At 40.7% G+C, this 18,897-nt stretch overlaps 1 protein-coding gene across 1 annotated transcript in view; it reads right to left on the reverse strand.

The window, feature by feature from the left end:
- The window catches only part of LOC124284107 (probable aldehyde oxidase 2), a 43,935-nt gene that overhangs the window by 6,779 nt on the left and 18,259 nt on the right, over positions 1-18,897 (reverse strand). Inside the window, exons 11-28 of the mRNA XM_046720166.1 lie at positions 18,257-18,405; positions 17,748-17,855; positions 17,414-17,480; positions 15,898-15,998; positions 15,198-15,354; positions 14,631-14,753; positions 14,063-14,190; positions 13,469-13,526; positions 11,232-11,381; positions 9,992-10,071; positions 8,705-8,814; positions 7,909-8,013; positions 6,756-6,834; positions 5,646-5,763; positions 5,154-5,234; positions 3,522-3,631; positions 2,753-2,866; positions 1,194-1,355 (exon numbers count right to left, since the gene is read on the reverse strand). Of these exons, the coding sequence (XP_046576122.1) occupies positions 1,194-1,355; positions 2,753-2,866; positions 3,522-3,631; positions 5,154-5,234; positions 5,646-5,763; positions 6,756-6,834; positions 7,909-8,013; positions 8,705-8,814; positions 9,992-10,071; positions 11,232-11,381; positions 13,469-13,526; positions 14,063-14,190; positions 14,631-14,753; positions 15,198-15,354; positions 15,898-15,998; positions 17,414-17,480; positions 17,748-17,855; positions 18,257-18,405 (2,000 nt within the window). The remainder of the gene's footprint in view (positions 1-1,193; positions 1,356-2,752; positions 2,867-3,521; positions 3,632-5,153; positions 5,235-5,645; positions 5,764-6,755; positions 6,835-7,908; positions 8,014-8,704; positions 8,815-9,991; positions 10,072-11,231; positions 11,382-13,468; positions 13,527-14,062; positions 14,191-14,630; positions 14,754-15,197; positions 15,355-15,897; positions 15,999-17,413; positions 17,481-17,747; positions 17,856-18,256; positions 18,406-18,897) is intronic.

Below are 18,897 nucleotides of genomic sequence, written 5' to 3' on the forward strand. Positions count from 1 at the left end.
AATCCGACACTTGTGGTTGCAGAGAAATATGTCGGATTAATGAAAATGTCGGATTAATGTATTTGTGTGAAAATATCAATGTTTACTAAATGTCATGATCGTCATACTGTTGCATGCATATCAGAAATGGTAGATCTAGTTATCTTCATCGTACGTAAAAATATTCACAGAAATAAAAAATACTAACAATACATACTTGTTATCATTTATTAGCATTCATAGATGGCATAACATACATATATAATCACGTAAGCGAACAGTTTCATATCTATTTCATGACCACATTGGCACAAAACTCACGTTTGTTTTTACCGCATATCAGCTGCCATTATGACCCGGATGTTGAATATGTTACAGTTTCCATACAACTAATTCCATAATAACATGTGGACGTCTAATGTACAATCAGGCGTTTGTCGGATTAACGTGATTGTCGGATTAATGAGTGTCGGATTAACGAGAGCTGACTGTACTTGTATTGTATAGCATTGTATTAAGTTGCACTGTATTGTACTGAATTAACAGAATTCTTTTGGATATATTGAACAGTAAGGCATTGGGTGAGTGAGGTGATTAGCAATACTCGAGCAATATCACTGCGGGGAATACAAGAAATGGGCTTCACACATTGTACTCATGTGGGGAATAGAATCCGGGCATTCAGCGAGACGAACGAATGCTTTAACCACTGGGCTACCCCACCGCCCTTCTAAGGCATTGCTTTGTATTGGATTGCTTTAATGTTTTGTATAAATGCATTGTATTGTATTCGTAGTATTGTAAGGCATGGTATTCGGGATTATATTTCGAACTCCGTTTGCTCATAACATCAACCTCTAGTCTCTCTTTTCTTGAATCAAATGTTTACCAGCCTGGAATATTGTACAGTACGTCTGTGACCTACATTATTTAGCTCTCTCTTGTGAGTGAGTGAGTGAGTGAGTTTTACACCGATTTCATTATTTTCTAGAAATTGGCTTCACTTATTGCACCCACGAGTGAACGCTTTTACGACTAGGCTAGCCCACCGCCCTATTGGCGTCAATTATTTAATTATATTGTATTCGGATGTCATGCAATTGATGTAATTGTATTTAACTTATTGCGTTGTTTTGCAGTGGTATATATTGTATTACAGTTGATACAATTGCATCTACAAAGAGGAAGTGAAACTGACAAATATATCTACATACCTTGGTGAATAAACCCTGCCCCATCTCAACGCCTCCCTGGACGACGGTAACGGTGCCGTCTCGGGCGTAGATGGCAACGTCGACGGTATGGCCCGGACCCATGTACACAAACCCATACTTCACAGGCGTCATCGTCAGCCCACGTTTCTTCCATTGGTTAGCCTAAGTATTGTAATGTTTATTAGTGAGTGAGTGAGTGAGTATGGTTTTACGCCGCTTTTAGCAATATTCGTGCAATATCACGGCTGGGGACACCAGTAATGGGCTCACACATTGTATCCATGTGGGGAATCCACCTGGATCTTCAGCGTAACGAGCGCACGCTTTAACCACTAGGCTAGCCCACCGTCCCAATATTTATCAGAAAGTTTATGAGTATGCAATTAATGACTGTGTACCTTTCACTAGTTACAAATTTCCTGCAGCATTTCAGCAATATAGTAAAAGTAACAAATACTTAATAAATATAGTGAGTGAGTTTAGTTTTACGCCAAACTCAGCAATATTCCAGCAATATTGCGGCGGTCTGTAAATAATCACATTTGGACCAGACAATGCAGTGACCAACATCATGAACATGGTTCTACGCAATTTGGATAAGATGACATGCGAGCGAGCCTGTCCACCCGATTCTTTTAGTCGCCTCTTAGCAAGGGTTACTGAATATCAATTCTAACGCGGATCTTTACGGGTTCATAATAAATACATGTACATAATGTACACTCCTGTCATGAAAGCACAGTAAGCTGTTTTTAAAACTAGTATGTAATCATAAAACGGTATCCTCATCTTTAACAATTACTGATAAAAACGTGCTATAGATCGATTGAAACTTAAGGCAGATCACCTTACCATAGGGACTTACAATACCTTTGCTACCTGCAGTGTCCGGCCTTGTCATAATGTATTATACTGTGAAGCATTTCGAGTCGAGGGTCATCTCAAAATTTTGTATATATTTTAAAACTTCTATTCATGCTCGCAAAGTCACGAGGATCTGTGACTCATAGACATTCCTTGAACTTCCGTACAAAGTGAGCAAGAAGCATAGGCGCATCCAGAAATTTTCAAAGGGGGGTTGGGGTTTCATCTTGGCTCTGCCATTGCAAAACATTAACTTCAATGTGGTCTTTAGTCATTTTCAACACAAAAAAAGGGGGGGGAGAGGTCGAACCCCCTGAACCCCCCTCTGGATTCGCCACTGAGAAGAAATACCACGTTTGTTAACAACGCGCCTGCTACAAAGTTAACCATCACATCACGCCCATGAATCATTTTATCAGCTCCTCACTTTTCAGAGGAGAGAATATCACGTCTTCAGTGCAGTCAAAATTAAAGACTCGGTCATGAAAACTACTATGGATTTAGGGAACATTTGTGGGGTATATATGCGTGTACTTTGTCTTGCTACGACACTTTTCGTAAAATCAGTACAACTCATGTACATTAATTGATTTAATTTTATTTTCAAATCGGTCGGCAAAACATCAAGGTATAAGATAGGTCCATCTGTACGTTACTGGTGAAGAAGGAATTTCAGTGTAAGAGAGCTACAGTACCTTGTTGAAGCTGTTGACCTCGTTCTGGCGTCTCGCAACATCCCCCCACTGCTGTAGGTCAGTCCACAGTTTTCTCAAGGTGCAGTAGGTCAGTTCATGTCCACGCAGGTCAGTCTGAAAATAATACAAAACAAACAAAATAATAAGAAGAAATAATAAGTGCATTTATACTGCGCTAAATTTAGGTGAATGCTCATAGCGCTGACAACCAAAGCACAGCACATTATTACCCCGGATAAGCCAAGCTGCCTGTGAGGCGCCAGAAGGTTAATAGTAACATGACTACCACCGGGTACCCATTTTCTGCTGGGTGAACAGGGGCAATTGTGAACAAACTCACTTGCCTAAGCTGGACCACATGTATCACATGTGTTTCTTTGTGGGGCAGGACTGAAGACTCTCAGGAGTCAAGTTGTGATTGAAATTTTACTTCTCAGTCGGTTGACAAATGCGGTATGGTGCGCATGAGAAATACAAAATGACTTTATTTAAGTAAATAGTGGGGAATGTAGCGAGGGTTGATGAAGCTGGTTTCTATTTTGTCTCGGAAATTATTCATCCCAGATCATCCTCCATCCTAGACCCTAAATCCGTGTAGATCAGGCATGTAAAGCGACGCAATTTGCTGTGTGCAGTTGCGTCCCTTGGGCACGCCAGGAATCTATGAATTTGGGTTCGAATGCCACTTCGCCCCGACTATGTTGTCATCAAAGTGGTCAATCTCATTAAGCGGTGCAAAAATACACTCACCTATCCTGTGATAACCTACCTGGCCGACCTTGTATAGGTTCAGCTCTTTGATCTCCAGGGCGTTCCGACTGAGATGCTTGGCCACGTGCTCCAACACAGACTCGATGATGAGACCAGCAGGGAAAGGGCCTTTACATATAAATAATTAGGAATTGGCATACATCGTGGAGTAGAAGGCAAATATTTACACACATGTATGGTGTACACATGGCTAAAATGATTTGTACTTTAGGAATGTCGATCGTATTTCGCCGTACAGTACTCCAGTTTCCGGAAGTCGCTGAGCATACTGCTGGATACCATTTATGTGCACGCAATGTTGAAATCTTTTTCATCCCCTTCTTACTAAGACTAACCAATTAATAGTTAAGCCTTTGACTTATGAGGATGCAAATTCATACATTCTACATGAAAATGCTTTTCACATTTTACATATCGGTACGGATACGTTTGAGGCGTAAACAACTACGTCATCACCTACGTACATGAAATTACTGTCAAAATAACTGTCAATTAATCGAGAAAATAAGACTACCAAAGTTGATGATTAGAAAGCACCTTCTCCAACGCAGATAATAATGTTATATACAAGTGTAAGAATCTACGTAAATGAACGCATCTTCTACGTAAATGTAAGTATCTTCTACGTAAAGGCAAGTATCTTCTACGTAAAGGCAAGTATCTTCAATGTAAATGTAAGTATCTTCTACGTAAAGGCAAGTATCTTCTACGTAAATGTAAGTATCTTCTACGTAAAGGTAAGTATCTTCTACGTAAATGTAAGTATCTTCTACGTAAAGGCAAGTATCTTCTACGTAAATGTAAGTATCTTCTACGTAAATCTTCTACGTAAAAGTATCTTCTACGTAAAGGTAAAAGTATCTTCTACGTAAAGGCAAGTATCTTCTACGTAAAGGCAAGTATCTTCTACGTAAAGGTAAGTATCTTCTACGTAAATGTAAGTATCTTCTACGTAAAGGCAAGTATCTTCTACGTAAAGGCAAGTATCTTCTACGTAAATGTAAGTATCTTCTACGTAAAGGCAAGTATCTTCTACGTAAATGCAAGTATCTTCTACGTAAAGGCAAGTATCTTCTACGTAAAGGCAAGTATCTTCTACGTAAATGTAAGTATCTTCTACGTAAAGGCAAGTATCTTCTACGTAAATGTAAGTATCTTCTACGTAAATGTAAGTAAATGTAAGTATCTTCTACGTAAAGGCAAGTATCTTCTACGTAAATGTAAGTATCTTCTACGTAAATGTAAGTATCTTCTACGTAAAGGCAAGTATCTTCTACGTAAAGGCAAGTATCTTCTACGTAAATGTAAGTATCTTCTACGTAAAGGCAAGTATCTTCTACGTAAAGGCAAGTATCTTCTACGTAAATGTAAGTATCTTCTACGTAAAGGCAAGTATCTTCTACGTAAATGTAAGTATCTTCTACGTAAATGTAAGTATCTTCTACGTAAAGGCAAGTATCTTCTACGTAAAGGCAAGTATCTTCTACGTAAATGCAAGTATCTTCAATGTAAATGTACGTATCATCAACGCAGATGCTATGATTGGCTAATACGCCTATTCGATTGTAATGCAGGGGTGTGGGGGTGTTCGTGGTCTTCTAGCTGCCACTGTGATATAAGTCATTATCACCTGGTGCTCTCATGCTGGTGTTTGTCGGTGTGTCCGTCTTGCAAGCGATCACCTTGATTCTCCAGTTAGGGATGTGGTAACCTGGCAACAGAATGTACAAGAGAATCAAAGAATACTATCCGTTTCACGCTTTGGTGATATTCACCTGTTGTTTGTTTGCTTAACGCTGCAATCAGCAAGATTTCAATATATAGGGTAGTCTGTAAAACAATTTAAGTCTTGACAGACAATCAAGTGGTTGATAGCACTAGCAACTAGCCACGCATCGGGTGTCATCACGTGTCATAAGATAGATTTGCATTCCTAAACCGATTCCTTATTCAGAATTGCGGTTATTATCAGGATTCCCTCTTACGACCAACATGTTGGGATGGGGGTAATTCTATGCCGGAATCCACACATTTCATGTGAAGCATTAAACGAAGTATCTTGCTATGCGTTCCTTTATTTGTTTATTGTCAGTATATTCATGAGAATACGCCATCGACAAACCTTGATCCAACGTCATCATAATTTCATTGAAAAATAACGCTGAGTTAGGGGAGCAGCCCCCGTCGCAGTACACGTCTACGCTGACCACGTTGACACGCCCTGCTTCGTCAAAACCAACCTGGGACAGAGATAATTAAAACATCTGTAACATATGATAGCCAGTTTTTGTTAGAAGGGTACTTTCTGTAATATCGTTGGTCACTGATTTGGGGGACGGTAAACATCTTTGTATACATTATTTCACTCGACCAAGCCACTAGTAATGGAAGGGTTTATATCATGACAAAATGGCAACTTCCTTGGTGTATATAATATATTAAATTTCATTTAAACCACTGCGCATTGATATGAGTATTCATAAATCCACAGCAACTAAAGTCTGTTTGCAGTGAAAACGTAAGGATGAATTACACTCTAAACAAAAGCTTAGATCACATAAAGTGAAATTAAGACTGCGAATCCTCATAAGTTTACCTTGAACATTTAAATTTAAGAATTTTATTCAACTTAGGATAAAAGTTGTTCAACAAACGACCATAGTTTCAAATCGTTGTTATTTGTCTGCATTACAAGGGGGTGTGCACATTAAATGAAACACCGAGAACAAGTAGGGTTGGTCTAAGTTAATGCTGATCACGTACCGCACGTGCATTTGTTTCACTGTTCCAACTACTGCGCTTACCCCCTTGAAATACAAAACAATAATAGCGATTTGAATCTATGGTCATTTGTTAAACAACGTTTATCCTAAGTTGAATAAAATTCTTAGATTTAAATGTTTAATTGGCAAGGTAAAATCCTGAGGATTCGCAATCTTAATTTCACTTTATTTGATTTACCTTTTTGTTTAAAGTGAAATTCATCGGTACGTTTTCACTGCAAACAAACTACAGGTGGCGCTACGGGAAGCCAAGTGTCCTGAGTTGCGGTGTAAAGCTTTACAAAACGCTTTTCGTGGGTTCGAATCCCAAAAAGGTCGGTGTATTATCCTTGCCAGTATCATGCAGGTTCCAATACTGTGGTGTGTGGTTACGACTGGACACCGGGTGTTTTATCCCACACAAAGCTTAAGCTCACACGCCGTGAAATGAATCAACAATGTAAACTTACGTCATAATTGGCAAGCATTGGGAACCGCTTTCCAGACATCTTCATGTTCGTCGACATATTTACAGAGATCCTCACTGGTCTATAGAAACAGAGAGGTAGATAAATCAATTAAGGATTGTGTTCTATTTTCGGTTCACTAAGGTATGAATCGAAAACCCGATGCGCAAACTGTATGAATCCGCGTGACGGAAAGGGAATTCCTTCGACTGTATAGCAATTCCCAGGCAGTCTGTAGTGGTGAAAGTAGTGCCCTTTCGAAGGCGTGGGCTGATGTTTTACATTCATTGGGAAATGGAGGCAGTAACCTTTAATTTTACTGTATGAACGAAAATTCCACGACAAATTTGTTACGTACATGATTGAAACTACGTCAATATATGTGTTATAACCACGGCAGAGCTACAGAAAACCTTTTGGGTCACTGAGTTATGTACTCGCTTGTGTTCATCTCAACTGGGTATCCTAATTTTCCTTTGAGTAACCAAATAGATTGTACCCATCTCACTCAAATTCAATTGGGTATTTTGCCATTAATTGTAATAACATAATAAAGTTTAAATGTTGGTTAACATGTTTGTTATCTATATTTGATCTGTAATATGAGAAAAGATAAGAAAGGCTGCAAGTTGCCAAGTTCATGTGCTGAAATAGAGCCTCACAATATACCTCAGTTATTCTATCTATCCTCAGTAACCTCCATCTGTAGCACATGGGTCTGCTTACTTCATATTTTAGTAGGTTTGCTGAATGTTACAGTACGCAAGCTAAGATTTGACATTTTTGTGTGTACGCATGTAAGATCAAATTTATTGAGTTTTTACAAAAAACTCAAGCGTACTTGTACGCAATAGACTTAATAGGAATTGAGTTTTCACATACATATTTGCGTAATTTACGCAGATACGCAGCTTATCTGTACCTCTGCCACGGTCACGAACATCGCCGTTGGCGTCACTGACGATGAGGGGATCAAATGTGTCCTAGACTTCTAAAGCGCAAGAAACGTGATTCGATTCCCAGGATTATGCTATATAGATTTGTCTGAAATATGCCCGTGCTCGTTAGTTTCACGAAAGTTGTAAATGTCTCATACCTGCGTCACTTGGGTTTTAGTGTTCAAGGCGGCGTCTCTCACTGAGGAGGAAAAGCTTACTTTTTGGTCTTGTACGCGGCAACACCAGCGGCAGCAGCTACAGGGATAGAACACAGAGCCTTGCCCCCGAACGATCCACCCAACCGGGGTACTGTCACGATGATGCTGAAAACATGACGGTGACGAGTTAGGTTTAGGGTTAGTTTCATCATAACTGCCATCTAGTTATCACATTTTAGTTATCATTAACGGTGAACTCAGGAACAGAGGGTTCGGGCATATTATCCAACTGTACTAGTACCATTCGAGTGAGTGAGTTTAGTGTTACGCCACACTCAGCAATATTCCAGCTATATGGCGGCGGTCTGTAAATAATCGAGTCTGGACCAGACAATCCAGTGATCAACAGCATGAGCATCGATCTGCGCAACTACGATGACATGTGTCAACTAAGTCAGCGAGCCTGACCACCCGATCCCGTTAGTCGCCTCTTATAACAACATGGGTTACTGAAGATCAATTCTAACCCGGACCTTCACGGGTCAGTACCATTCGACTGTAAACGTACAGTTTGTGATATCACTGTAGATGTACTGCAGCCGTACTGGCCGATATACCTTGGAGGTCTCACATATTTTAATGACTCGTAGCCATGGTTTAATCTGGGTGTTAAAACTGGATACCATCGATTTTAACATACGTATGTATTCTTTTGTTTTGAAAGGGACTGACCATTTTAGAATTCTGATGCGGCATGGGCATATTGGATGGAGGGCCTTTTTCAATCAACACTTCAAGCTCTTCGACCCCGAGCGCCTTCTTAGAATATGTCCCTAATTATGTTATTGGTACTCACTTGTTCATGGGTAACCCCGTAACCATGGAGACAGCTCCCTGCGTCAGTTCACTCGACTGCGTGGATGAGTACACGTCCAATCGCTCTTCTGACGGCACACACACCGTCACCTGGTGGACAGGGGAGATAACACATATACTCCTGTTTGTTTTATTGATTGATTGATTGATTGTCAATCAGCAATTGACCACCTACGTGACGGCGGGCTGGACAATAATCGAGCCTGGACCAGACAGTCCACCGATCATGATCACAGATCCACGCATTTACATCGATGTCATACATCTACCAAGTCAGTAACTACCCAACCCTGTTAGTGGCCTCTTACAAGCCTGGGACCCATGAAGATCCGAGTTAGAATTGGTCTTCAGTATCCCATGCTGGTCGTAATTGCGTAGATCGATGCTCCTGACGTCGATAACTGGATTGTCTGGTCAAGACTCCATTATATACAGTCCGCCGCCATATAGCTGGACTATTCCCGAGTGCGGCGTCAAACAACAAGCCAACCGACCAACTACAAGCCTGGGTTACTGAAGATCAATTCCGACCCGGATCTTCACGGAATGTGTTCCTGACACTATGGGTAGCAGCTCCACCGTGGTTCAAATAAAACAACGACTTCCACATGCATGATGCGAATGCAAACTGATTTTGGGGTTCCAGGTAAGGATATAGGTCCAAGCAACGGACGCTTGTCGAATGGAGACGACTGACAGATGTTCGGTCTCGGAGAATTGGTTGACTGCATAAGTGACTCGATGTTCATAATATCGATCCCCATGAGTGAGTGAGTGAGTTAATAGTTATCGTCACATCGGCAATATTTCAGCCATATCGTGACGAAAATAATTAATTATCATATTAAAGGTCGATCCCAATGAAGAACCGGATCAGAACTGGTATTCACCGACAAATGCAAAAGGTGATAAATGGCATCGGATGGATAGGACATACTTTCTTCGTGCATTGCATAAAAAGGATTTTCTGGGCCCGAGTCGAGTATTTACATACCACCATCCTGTAGCCCAGATAATTCAGAGGGGTAAAACATCAAGCAAGAAAGGAAACCCCTGTTACTTATTGTCGGGGATACGATGATGATGATGATGATGACGATTATGATGACAGCAACGACGATGATGATAATGATGATGGTGACGACGACGACGACGACGACGACGATGATGATGGTGATGGTGATGGTGATGATGATGATGATGATGATGATGATGATGATGATGACGACGACGACGACGAAGTCGCACTGGGCGATCTTTAGCTCACCTGGTTCTCCATATAGAAGTGGTAGTTTGAACCACACCGTGTCGTGCCTCTCAGGGTCTTGGAGCATTTCTTCATAGCAGCTGTAATGTTATCACACATAGTGGTGTAGTACATAGTACCCCTGACGTACTGCTGGGACTCGGATCATACGTGCATTATGACACAGTAGATATATATCACATTGTGATCACCTCACCTGTACAATCTGTTCTTTATAGTATTGAGTGATACTGATCTTTTAAAACAGCAGTTCTTAAAACTTACTGTCTTCTTACCGTTGATCCTTCTTTTATGTATGAACAGGCAGCAGAATATCAGTAAATAATCTTTGAGTACTTTCTCGATCAGATCCTTGATGGGCATTTAGAAATTGAAATGTAGCATAACAACGTATGGTGTGGATTTACAACTTCTTTAATATTTACAACGCGACGTTTCAGGGCTACTTCTTGCCCCTTCATCAGGTGAATCAAGAAGTAGCCCAGAAACATCGTGTTGTGAATATTAAAGAAGTTGTAAATCCATACCATACGTTGTAATGTTACTTTCTCGATGTAAAAACAAACACCATAAACCGGGTTTGGGGTGTATGTGAAGTTCACCTTCCTCAGATTCATGAAACTTGCTGCTGCTATAGTTTCCTAATGGTTATCTTACACGTATAGGTTGATCGTAATACAAACAGTACGTAGATGAAGGATATAATTACCGTTACAAATGCACTTATGTAACGACACCGATGTGACGTGAGAAGAGGAAGACATCTTAGGCATCATCAACACAAAACTCCACGTATTTCACGCTCTTTCCTCACTCACTCATATCTACACACTTACACATCCCCTCTATCCCATTCACACTGGACCGCCTCCGTGGTGTAGTGGTTAGAGCGTCCGCCCGGAGAGCGGAAGGTCGCGGGTTCGATCCCCGACCGCGTCATACCAAAAGACGTTAAAATATGGTAATTGTTGGTCCCTGCCTGGCGCTCGGCATTAATGGGTACAACAAGGACTGGTCGGCTCGGAGTCAGTATAATGTGTCTGAGTGGGGTATTCATGCTTCAATGCGACATGGTATCTCAGTGGGCTGGCACTATAAAACCAGCTTCAGTCTGGGCTAGTACAAGCAGCCGCACATACACATACACACGCATGCACGTCGTCATATGAGCGAAATATTCTCCAGCACGACGATAAACCCAATTTCACCTCACCCATTCACACTGTGTATCTATACCTACTCTCTGGATCGCCAAGTCTGTGTTCCGCCAATGGGTTGGCCCAGAAACTCTCTTTCTCTATAGCTTCATCCAGAGTAAGAATGGGGGTGCTGACGTCACTGTACGTAATGTCCACCTTCTTGGCCGCCTCGTCCGCCGCGGTCTGGGTCTCTGTATGTTCATATGCATATAGTGGGTAAGGATTTTCAAACTAATCGTGATTTTCGTACGATTCACTCAGATGGAAATATGCATTACATGTGGAGTATGTTAGCTATGGAAACGTATTATGATAATGTATTTATAGTCTACGTAGAGGATGTTTTCGTGTTCGTAGGTAATACTTTCATCTACGTACATAATACTTTCATCTACGTACATAATACTTTCATCTACGTACATAATACTTTCATCTACGTACATAATACTTTCATCTCCGTACATAATACTTTCATCTACGAAGATGATATTTTCATCTACGTACATAATACTTTCATCTACGTACATAATACTTTCATCTACCAAGATGATACTTTCATCTACGTACATAATACTTTCATCTACGTACATAATACTTTCATCTACGTACATAATACTTTCATCTACCAAGATAATACTTTCATCTACGTACATAATACTTTCATCTACGTACATAATACTTTCATCTACGTACATAATACTTTCATCTACGAAGATGATACTTTCATCTACGTACATAATACTTTCATCTACGTACATAATACTTTCATCTACGTTCATAATACTTTCATCTACGTACATAATACTTTCATCTACGTACATAATACTTTCATCTACGTACATAATACTTTCATCTACGTACATAATACTTTCATCTACGTACATAATACTTTCATCTACTTTCATCTACGTACATAATACTTTCATCTACGAAGTGATACTTTCATCTACGTACATAATACTTTCATCTACGTACATAATACTTTCATCTACGTACATAATACTTTCATCTACGTACATAATACGTTCATCTACGTACATAATACGTTCATCTACGTACATAATACTTTCATATACGTACATACCACTTTCATCTGCGTACATACTACTTTCATCTACGTACATACTACTTTCATCTACGTACATACTACGTTCATCTACGTACATAATACTTTCATCTACGTACATAATACTTTCATCTACGTACATACCACTTTCATCTACGTACATACTACTTTCATCTACCTACATAATACTTTCATCTACGTACATAATACTTTCATCTACGAAGATGATACTTTCATCTACGAAGATGATACTTTCATTTACGAAGAACATATGGTCACATCTATATATGATGTTATAATTGTGATTTTGGCCCCTTGCTGAATAGATTTTAAAACCATATACATACATACACATTTATCACACGAAATGTTCATACACTATGGTCGCATATATAAAAAAGAAGATGAAGTTGAAATAGGTTTGGCAAAGGTTTTTTGGGGGAAATTTGTAAATAGCAAAAGGCACCACCTGAGATTCTGTTTGATATATCTACCAATTTTTAACGGCTTTTCAGTTATGCCCAGGAAACAAAATGATTACGGACGGACGGACGGACGAGGCGTCGACAATAAAAGGCGCGTCAAGGTTGAGACAAATCAAATTATTAAGCTGGAAGCTTCATAAAACATACCCGGAACTTTTGTCGTTTACGCGAGAAAACCTGGTCACCAAGGTCTATATTGGATTATAGCTTCTCCAAAGTAGATTAAATTATACACGTAAAGTTACATATCATCTACGTAGATGTACGTATCATCTTGGTAAATGAAGGTAATTGCTACGTAAATGAAACTTTAAGTATCTTCTAAGAATGATATTTTTTAGATTGTGGCACTAATATGCCTCCATAGTTAGCAGATAATTGAAACTACACCGATTACTCTCTGGAGTTAAGGTATTGAATTCTATTTAGCTCTAATGGCTGAAAGCGAAATAGTTGGGTTCGTAATGTATCTGGGTACACATAAATATGTTCACACAATAAACTGGCTAGACAAGCCCTTACTCTCTGAACATATACCGGTATATGAATTTTAACAGCAACCAGTAATTCCTTTAAAACTGAAAAGGATCCGGGTGGGAAGGGAGGTTTGAACCTGAGAAAATCTAGTCTTTAGGGCTTTAGCACTGCAGAAAGGGCTGGGCAGATGGGCAAGTAAAGTGGTTCAGGGACTATGAGACTGTAAACTGGTGCGTGAACCGCCACGTACCTGCAAGAATCAGGCCAACTGGTTGTCCTGCAAACAGAACCTTTCCACTGCAGAACAGCTGAAGCAGAACCGCAGAGCGTTTGATATACAGAGATCATCAATCGAGTGTTCACATATGGCTAATATCATATATGAGAAATAACATTTATATCACATGCGAGACTTTGACAAACAGAGTGCATAATAGTAACATATGTTTACTCCTGCTATATGATAATAACAAGATGGCAGCTTATGATCGGGGTGTAATGATAATTAATCATGTAATTTAAAATATCAGAGTAATAACTAATACGTCATTTCTCTGACCGTACAGGGGCGTAGGAACGGTTTTCAAGTATTGAAAATCAAAATGAAATTGTAGTTATGGTAAGGTAGATATGGTTTCGTCTTGAAAAGGGGGCGCCCCCGTTATTCCGTACGCAATACAAAGCAGGAGTGACTTGCCCCGTTTATAATAGTTGCCAAATGAGGTAATGCTACTTTTTTCGCTTTTCATTCAGCTTCCAAATCGTTATATAGCAGTGAGAACATACAATGAATAATATCGCCCGTTTCATAGTGATATCATTCGATATCAATATGTACAAATACAACATGTGATTCAGGAAACGAATGATCACCTCTTCCGGAGCAAAGGGAATCATTGAAAGAGACGGTGCGCGGTTGTTGACCCCCGTGATGTCCTTGACATTGACGTAGTCCACGACCCCTGGCAGACGCTACAAATATCAGAACAATAAATTCGTGAATTAGAGGCGGACTATTATTAATGTTTAGATACTGCAAATGTGTGTGTGCGTGCGTGCGTGCGCGCGCGCGTGTGTGTGTGTGAGATAATTAATGTTTGGACACTGTGTTTGTGTGTGCGTGCGCGCGCGCGTGTGTGTTGAGAGAGAGAGAGAGAGAGATTATTAATGTTTGGACACTGCATGTGTGTGCGTGAAGAAAATCAAGTGATCGATATTATGAGCCACGATCCACGCCATTGAAGATCGATGACGTGCAATCAACACGGTTATCAACCCTTGACACACCATTCGTTTAGTAGTCTCTAACGTGCCCCGTAGGTTTCCGGATATATATTATATATTCCAACCCGGGCTCCCTCTGGGTTGTGATTAAAACGAGTCAAACTGGTGACACGTTGATGATTACTTACCAAGGCACTCGACGCATCTACGTTCTGAATCGTGGCCGGCCCCTGTGACGTCACAACGAAGGCACCGGACAACTCCTGGGAGGAGGATGGGATGTCGTTGACGAACTCTGCCTCTCCTGATGCCTGGTTAGCAGAGGGTGAAAATTCCAGTAATATTTATTTGTATTACTGAAAAGAAGTTCATATCCACCAATCATATCTGGACCAGACAACCCAGTGGTTGACATCATAAACACCGATCTACGCAATTAAAATACCATGACGATAGTGACCACCTGAGTGTCATAGACAGTTGATAGTTTCATTCATGTTGCTCAAACACCTCTCCGTGTTTTGTCCCCTTTTATCTCACAGGGATAGATGTGACTATTTAGTGAATGTAGCTCTCGAAAGCTCCTGAAAAATACTGCTTATCGCATTACAAGTATTACATATTTTAATGCATCATTGTGTTTTCCAACACGTAAATTCGTGTTGAAGGTTTATCCTTCGTCCCGCTGATTACGTCATTAGTCAATTTTACTGAATTTAAACTGAATGGGGTCCGAATGAATTTGGTTTTCGTACCTGTGCATGAGACGCCAATTTCGGCATGGGCTGCTTGAGTGGCCAGTCTGCCTTTTTTCTCCTGGAACTCTTGAACTCCTGACGACAGAGGGCGCTCTATAGAGAGGGGTCCTGACACCCTTGTCTGGTGTTTAGCTCCACACAGCTCCAAGATGCACTGCAGAGATTCAGCGAATGAGTGAGTGAGTGCTTTGTGATGTGTGTTTTTTAAAGTATGGACTGACTGACTGAGTTTGGTTTTACGCCGCTTTTAGCAATATTCCAGCAACATCACGGCGGGGGACACCAGAAATGGGCTTCACACATTGTGCCCATGTGGGGATTCGAACCCGGGTCTTTGGCGTGACGAGCCAACGCTTTAACCACTAGACTACCCCACCGCCCCTTAAAGTATGGAACATAATAATGTGTTTCACAGAAACCATCCACATGTTAAACTGCCGTGTTATGTTATGCTTTTCTCTACAAAGGGCGGTGGTGGAGTCTCGAAGTGAAGTTGAAGCCTCGCCATTGTGAAGGCATGGTCTGTTCCCAACGTAAGAAGAATATTGTGAAGCCCGTCATTGGTGTTACCCAATGCTAAACGTGCCGTGAAACTCCATCACACGCACCTACCCATCTTCACACGCAACAACCACCCAGTCATCTACCCACATACATACCCACGCACCCACACACCCACCGCCCACCAATCTCTCACCTTATAGAGGAGGTTGACAGCGAGATTACGGCGGTACTGGGCACTAGCCAGAACATGGTCATCAGAGGGTTCCAACTCAGAAGCCAGACAGTCAAGCGCACCTGTTGCACGGACATTAGCCGACTTAATAAACAGCGACAGGTATACAACGATAAACATTATTATAAATATTTCTTAATTATAACCACGAATATAGCCAAAACATATTTTTCGTGTCGCAAAACTAAAGAATCAGTACTGTATGTGTTCGTTGTGAGCCTTGTATAGTAAACATTTTCACAGTTTGGAGGTCTACAAATATTTCGGAGAACGACATCCGGCTCGTTAGTCAGAGTAACAACACTGAAGTCCTCAACGAGGGTTTCAAAGGGTATAATGGTAGACTTGTGGAGGATATTTCCCAATTTTACTCCTAGGCCAAATGTAGAGATAACATCATTATCAGGTAATATGATACACCAGGCCTTATCACTCATACTGCATATCCTGATCATGTTGAACACCAGTGCTTGTCACCGTCCATTAAACCATGCGGTTAATACTCATGCAGTTTGTCTATGAACATGCGGACACTGTTTCAACAGCGGGGTAATCCTTGTTTGTTTTCAGCAACCTGATACATTCTGTGTCTAGTTCCACATTGACAAGAATCTCTGGAGGGTGGGAGTTGTCATACCAATTACTGGATAACGCTTTTACTGCTGCTGAGAGATCCTAAAAGATAGGGACTTTTCTAACATTTGGCCTAGGACTAATTTGACGAATCAGTGACCAAAACGGTGTCCGATGCATCACTTCTACCATGTATTCCATTGTTTGGTGTGTTTTTAGGTTAAAAGTTGACTTGCCTTTTCATGTGTTTGTGAAGGGTGCTGCAAGTGGGGCTGGATACGCTTACCTTTTCTCGAACATGTAACTATATAACTACATGATAGTGATTCATGAACCCGTGCTGGTTTTATTGTATGAATGGGAGCAATGGGTTGTATGTTATCTAATGTGTTCTGTCGCTATTTTGTATACAGTGAAACCCCACTAATCTGGACGGTACGTTTCCAGCGAAACAGTCCGGGTTAGTAAATGTCCCCGTTTGTAGATACATGTATGGGTTCGTAACACATTTGAATCTTATTTGGATGTGGAGATAAATGTTATGTTTCCAGATCAACAAGGTCCGGATTCCACCGAACACAACGCTAGCTACTTGCACCAACATTAAGCTAATTATCACCAAGCAACGAGAGCGAATATTGCCACATGCCCACGCTAAAGAGCTGGGTTCGAGTCTCACATTACAATTGGAAACACTATATGAAGCCCTATTCCCGGTGATTCCCGCCGTGATATTGCTGAAATATTGCTGAAATCGGCGTAAAACCATACTTACTCATCCTTTTTTCTAATAATTTAGCTCATAGTATCTGCTATGCTTTAATGTGTGAAAAACACGGGCGGTCCTTGATTTGTTTAGCATTATGTGGTTTGTGTCTGATGCGAAATAACCCAAGCGACGTACTTCTCAAAACGACCCCGTCTGTCAGCGTTTTGCCGTTCAACAGGGCCTCCGTCTTGTTCGCGTGGATCTTAAAGTAAAATGAAAGTCTTAAATATATATCACAGTGGAATGTATACAAACCAGGCTTCCGTGAAGATGAAAGTTCGTCCGGTTTAGACAAAAGGTTTGTCAGATAATTGTTTGATAAGAAATGAATATAAGATTTAAGGTAAATCGCAATGCCATAAGTCGAGTCAGATGCAAATGTTATGGACCGGACCAATCAAACTTTGGTGGCAAGGTCATACATTGATAACATTATACCCTGAGTAAACGAAGATGAGACAATACCCACCAGGTCCCGGTTAATGCCCCCGAACACCAGAGACGGCTTCTTGAGAACTTTGAATTTCCACGCATCCATCTGGATCTGGAATCCTGCGTTCACATAGGCGTGGGCGTTCTGTAACACAAACAATTACTGTGTGTGTGGCATTGGTACGATCGTCCTTGCGTGCGTATTTGTGTGGGTTTTTTTCGCGGGTAGGGTGTGTGGTGTATATGTAGGTTAGGTGTAATATTGTGTGTGTGCGTGCGTGTGTGTGTGAGAGAGAGAGATAGAAAACGCGGACGTGTGGGGAGAGTAGGCGCGCGTGCGTGCGTGCGTGCGTGCGTGCGTGCGTGCGTGTGTGTGACACCACTGTGTGATATGAATGTGTGCACGGTTGTGTTCCAACTTTAAGACAGGACAATTAATCGCTTTACTTTAATTATTGTTCCCTGTTTTTTGTGTTGATGATGATGATGATGATGATGATGATGATGATGATGATGATGAAGCTGTAGATTGTAAGACAGACATACCTGCGATCTTGGCATGACCTTGTAAGATATCAGCTTATACTTCTCGTCCTGTTTGAACAGTTCCAGCGACACAATGAGCTTGTTCCTCATGTCGATTTCCGTGATGAGTGACAGCAGCGGGTATGACTTGACCACTCCGTCCGCGCAATCTGTGCACAACAATATACAGTATATAATTCTCAACTGCTATCAGAGACGCAAGCAACGCAAGAGACATAGATATACACTATCGCGATCTCAACGCTGACAAACACAACAGACATATATCAGAGAGAGCAGATTGTTTGTGTTGCCACTCTACTGAAGATGCACGTTATTATTTCTTTGTGTGTCCCAGATTTGATGCTGTAAGAAAAAATAAATTTTATTATACCAATGGCTTTTCATTAGAAACAATCTTATACGGAACGTCTTCCATGGACCCACAAATTCAATTATATATCTTAAAATCAGTCCATCTATTTATAATTGAAACTAGGCGCTTTAACTGAGCAAGTCATACACTAAAACCTATAATTCTCAAAGTTATACTACTATGGATCCCGACTGCAGATGCCATGAATGTATACAACCATCATGATTTTAAGTTTCCGACTACATGTCATACCATCTACTTTCATTTTAGATATCATCTTTTCTTG

The sequence above is a fragment of the Haliotis rubra genome, unplaced genomic scaffold (genome assembly GCF_003918875.1).
Source record: "Haliotis rubra isolate DU_JTF1 unplaced genomic scaffold, ASM391887v1 Scf33, whole genome shotgun sequence".
NCBI lineage: Eukaryota > Metazoa > Mollusca > Gastropoda > Lepetellida > Haliotidae > Haliotis > Haliotis rubra.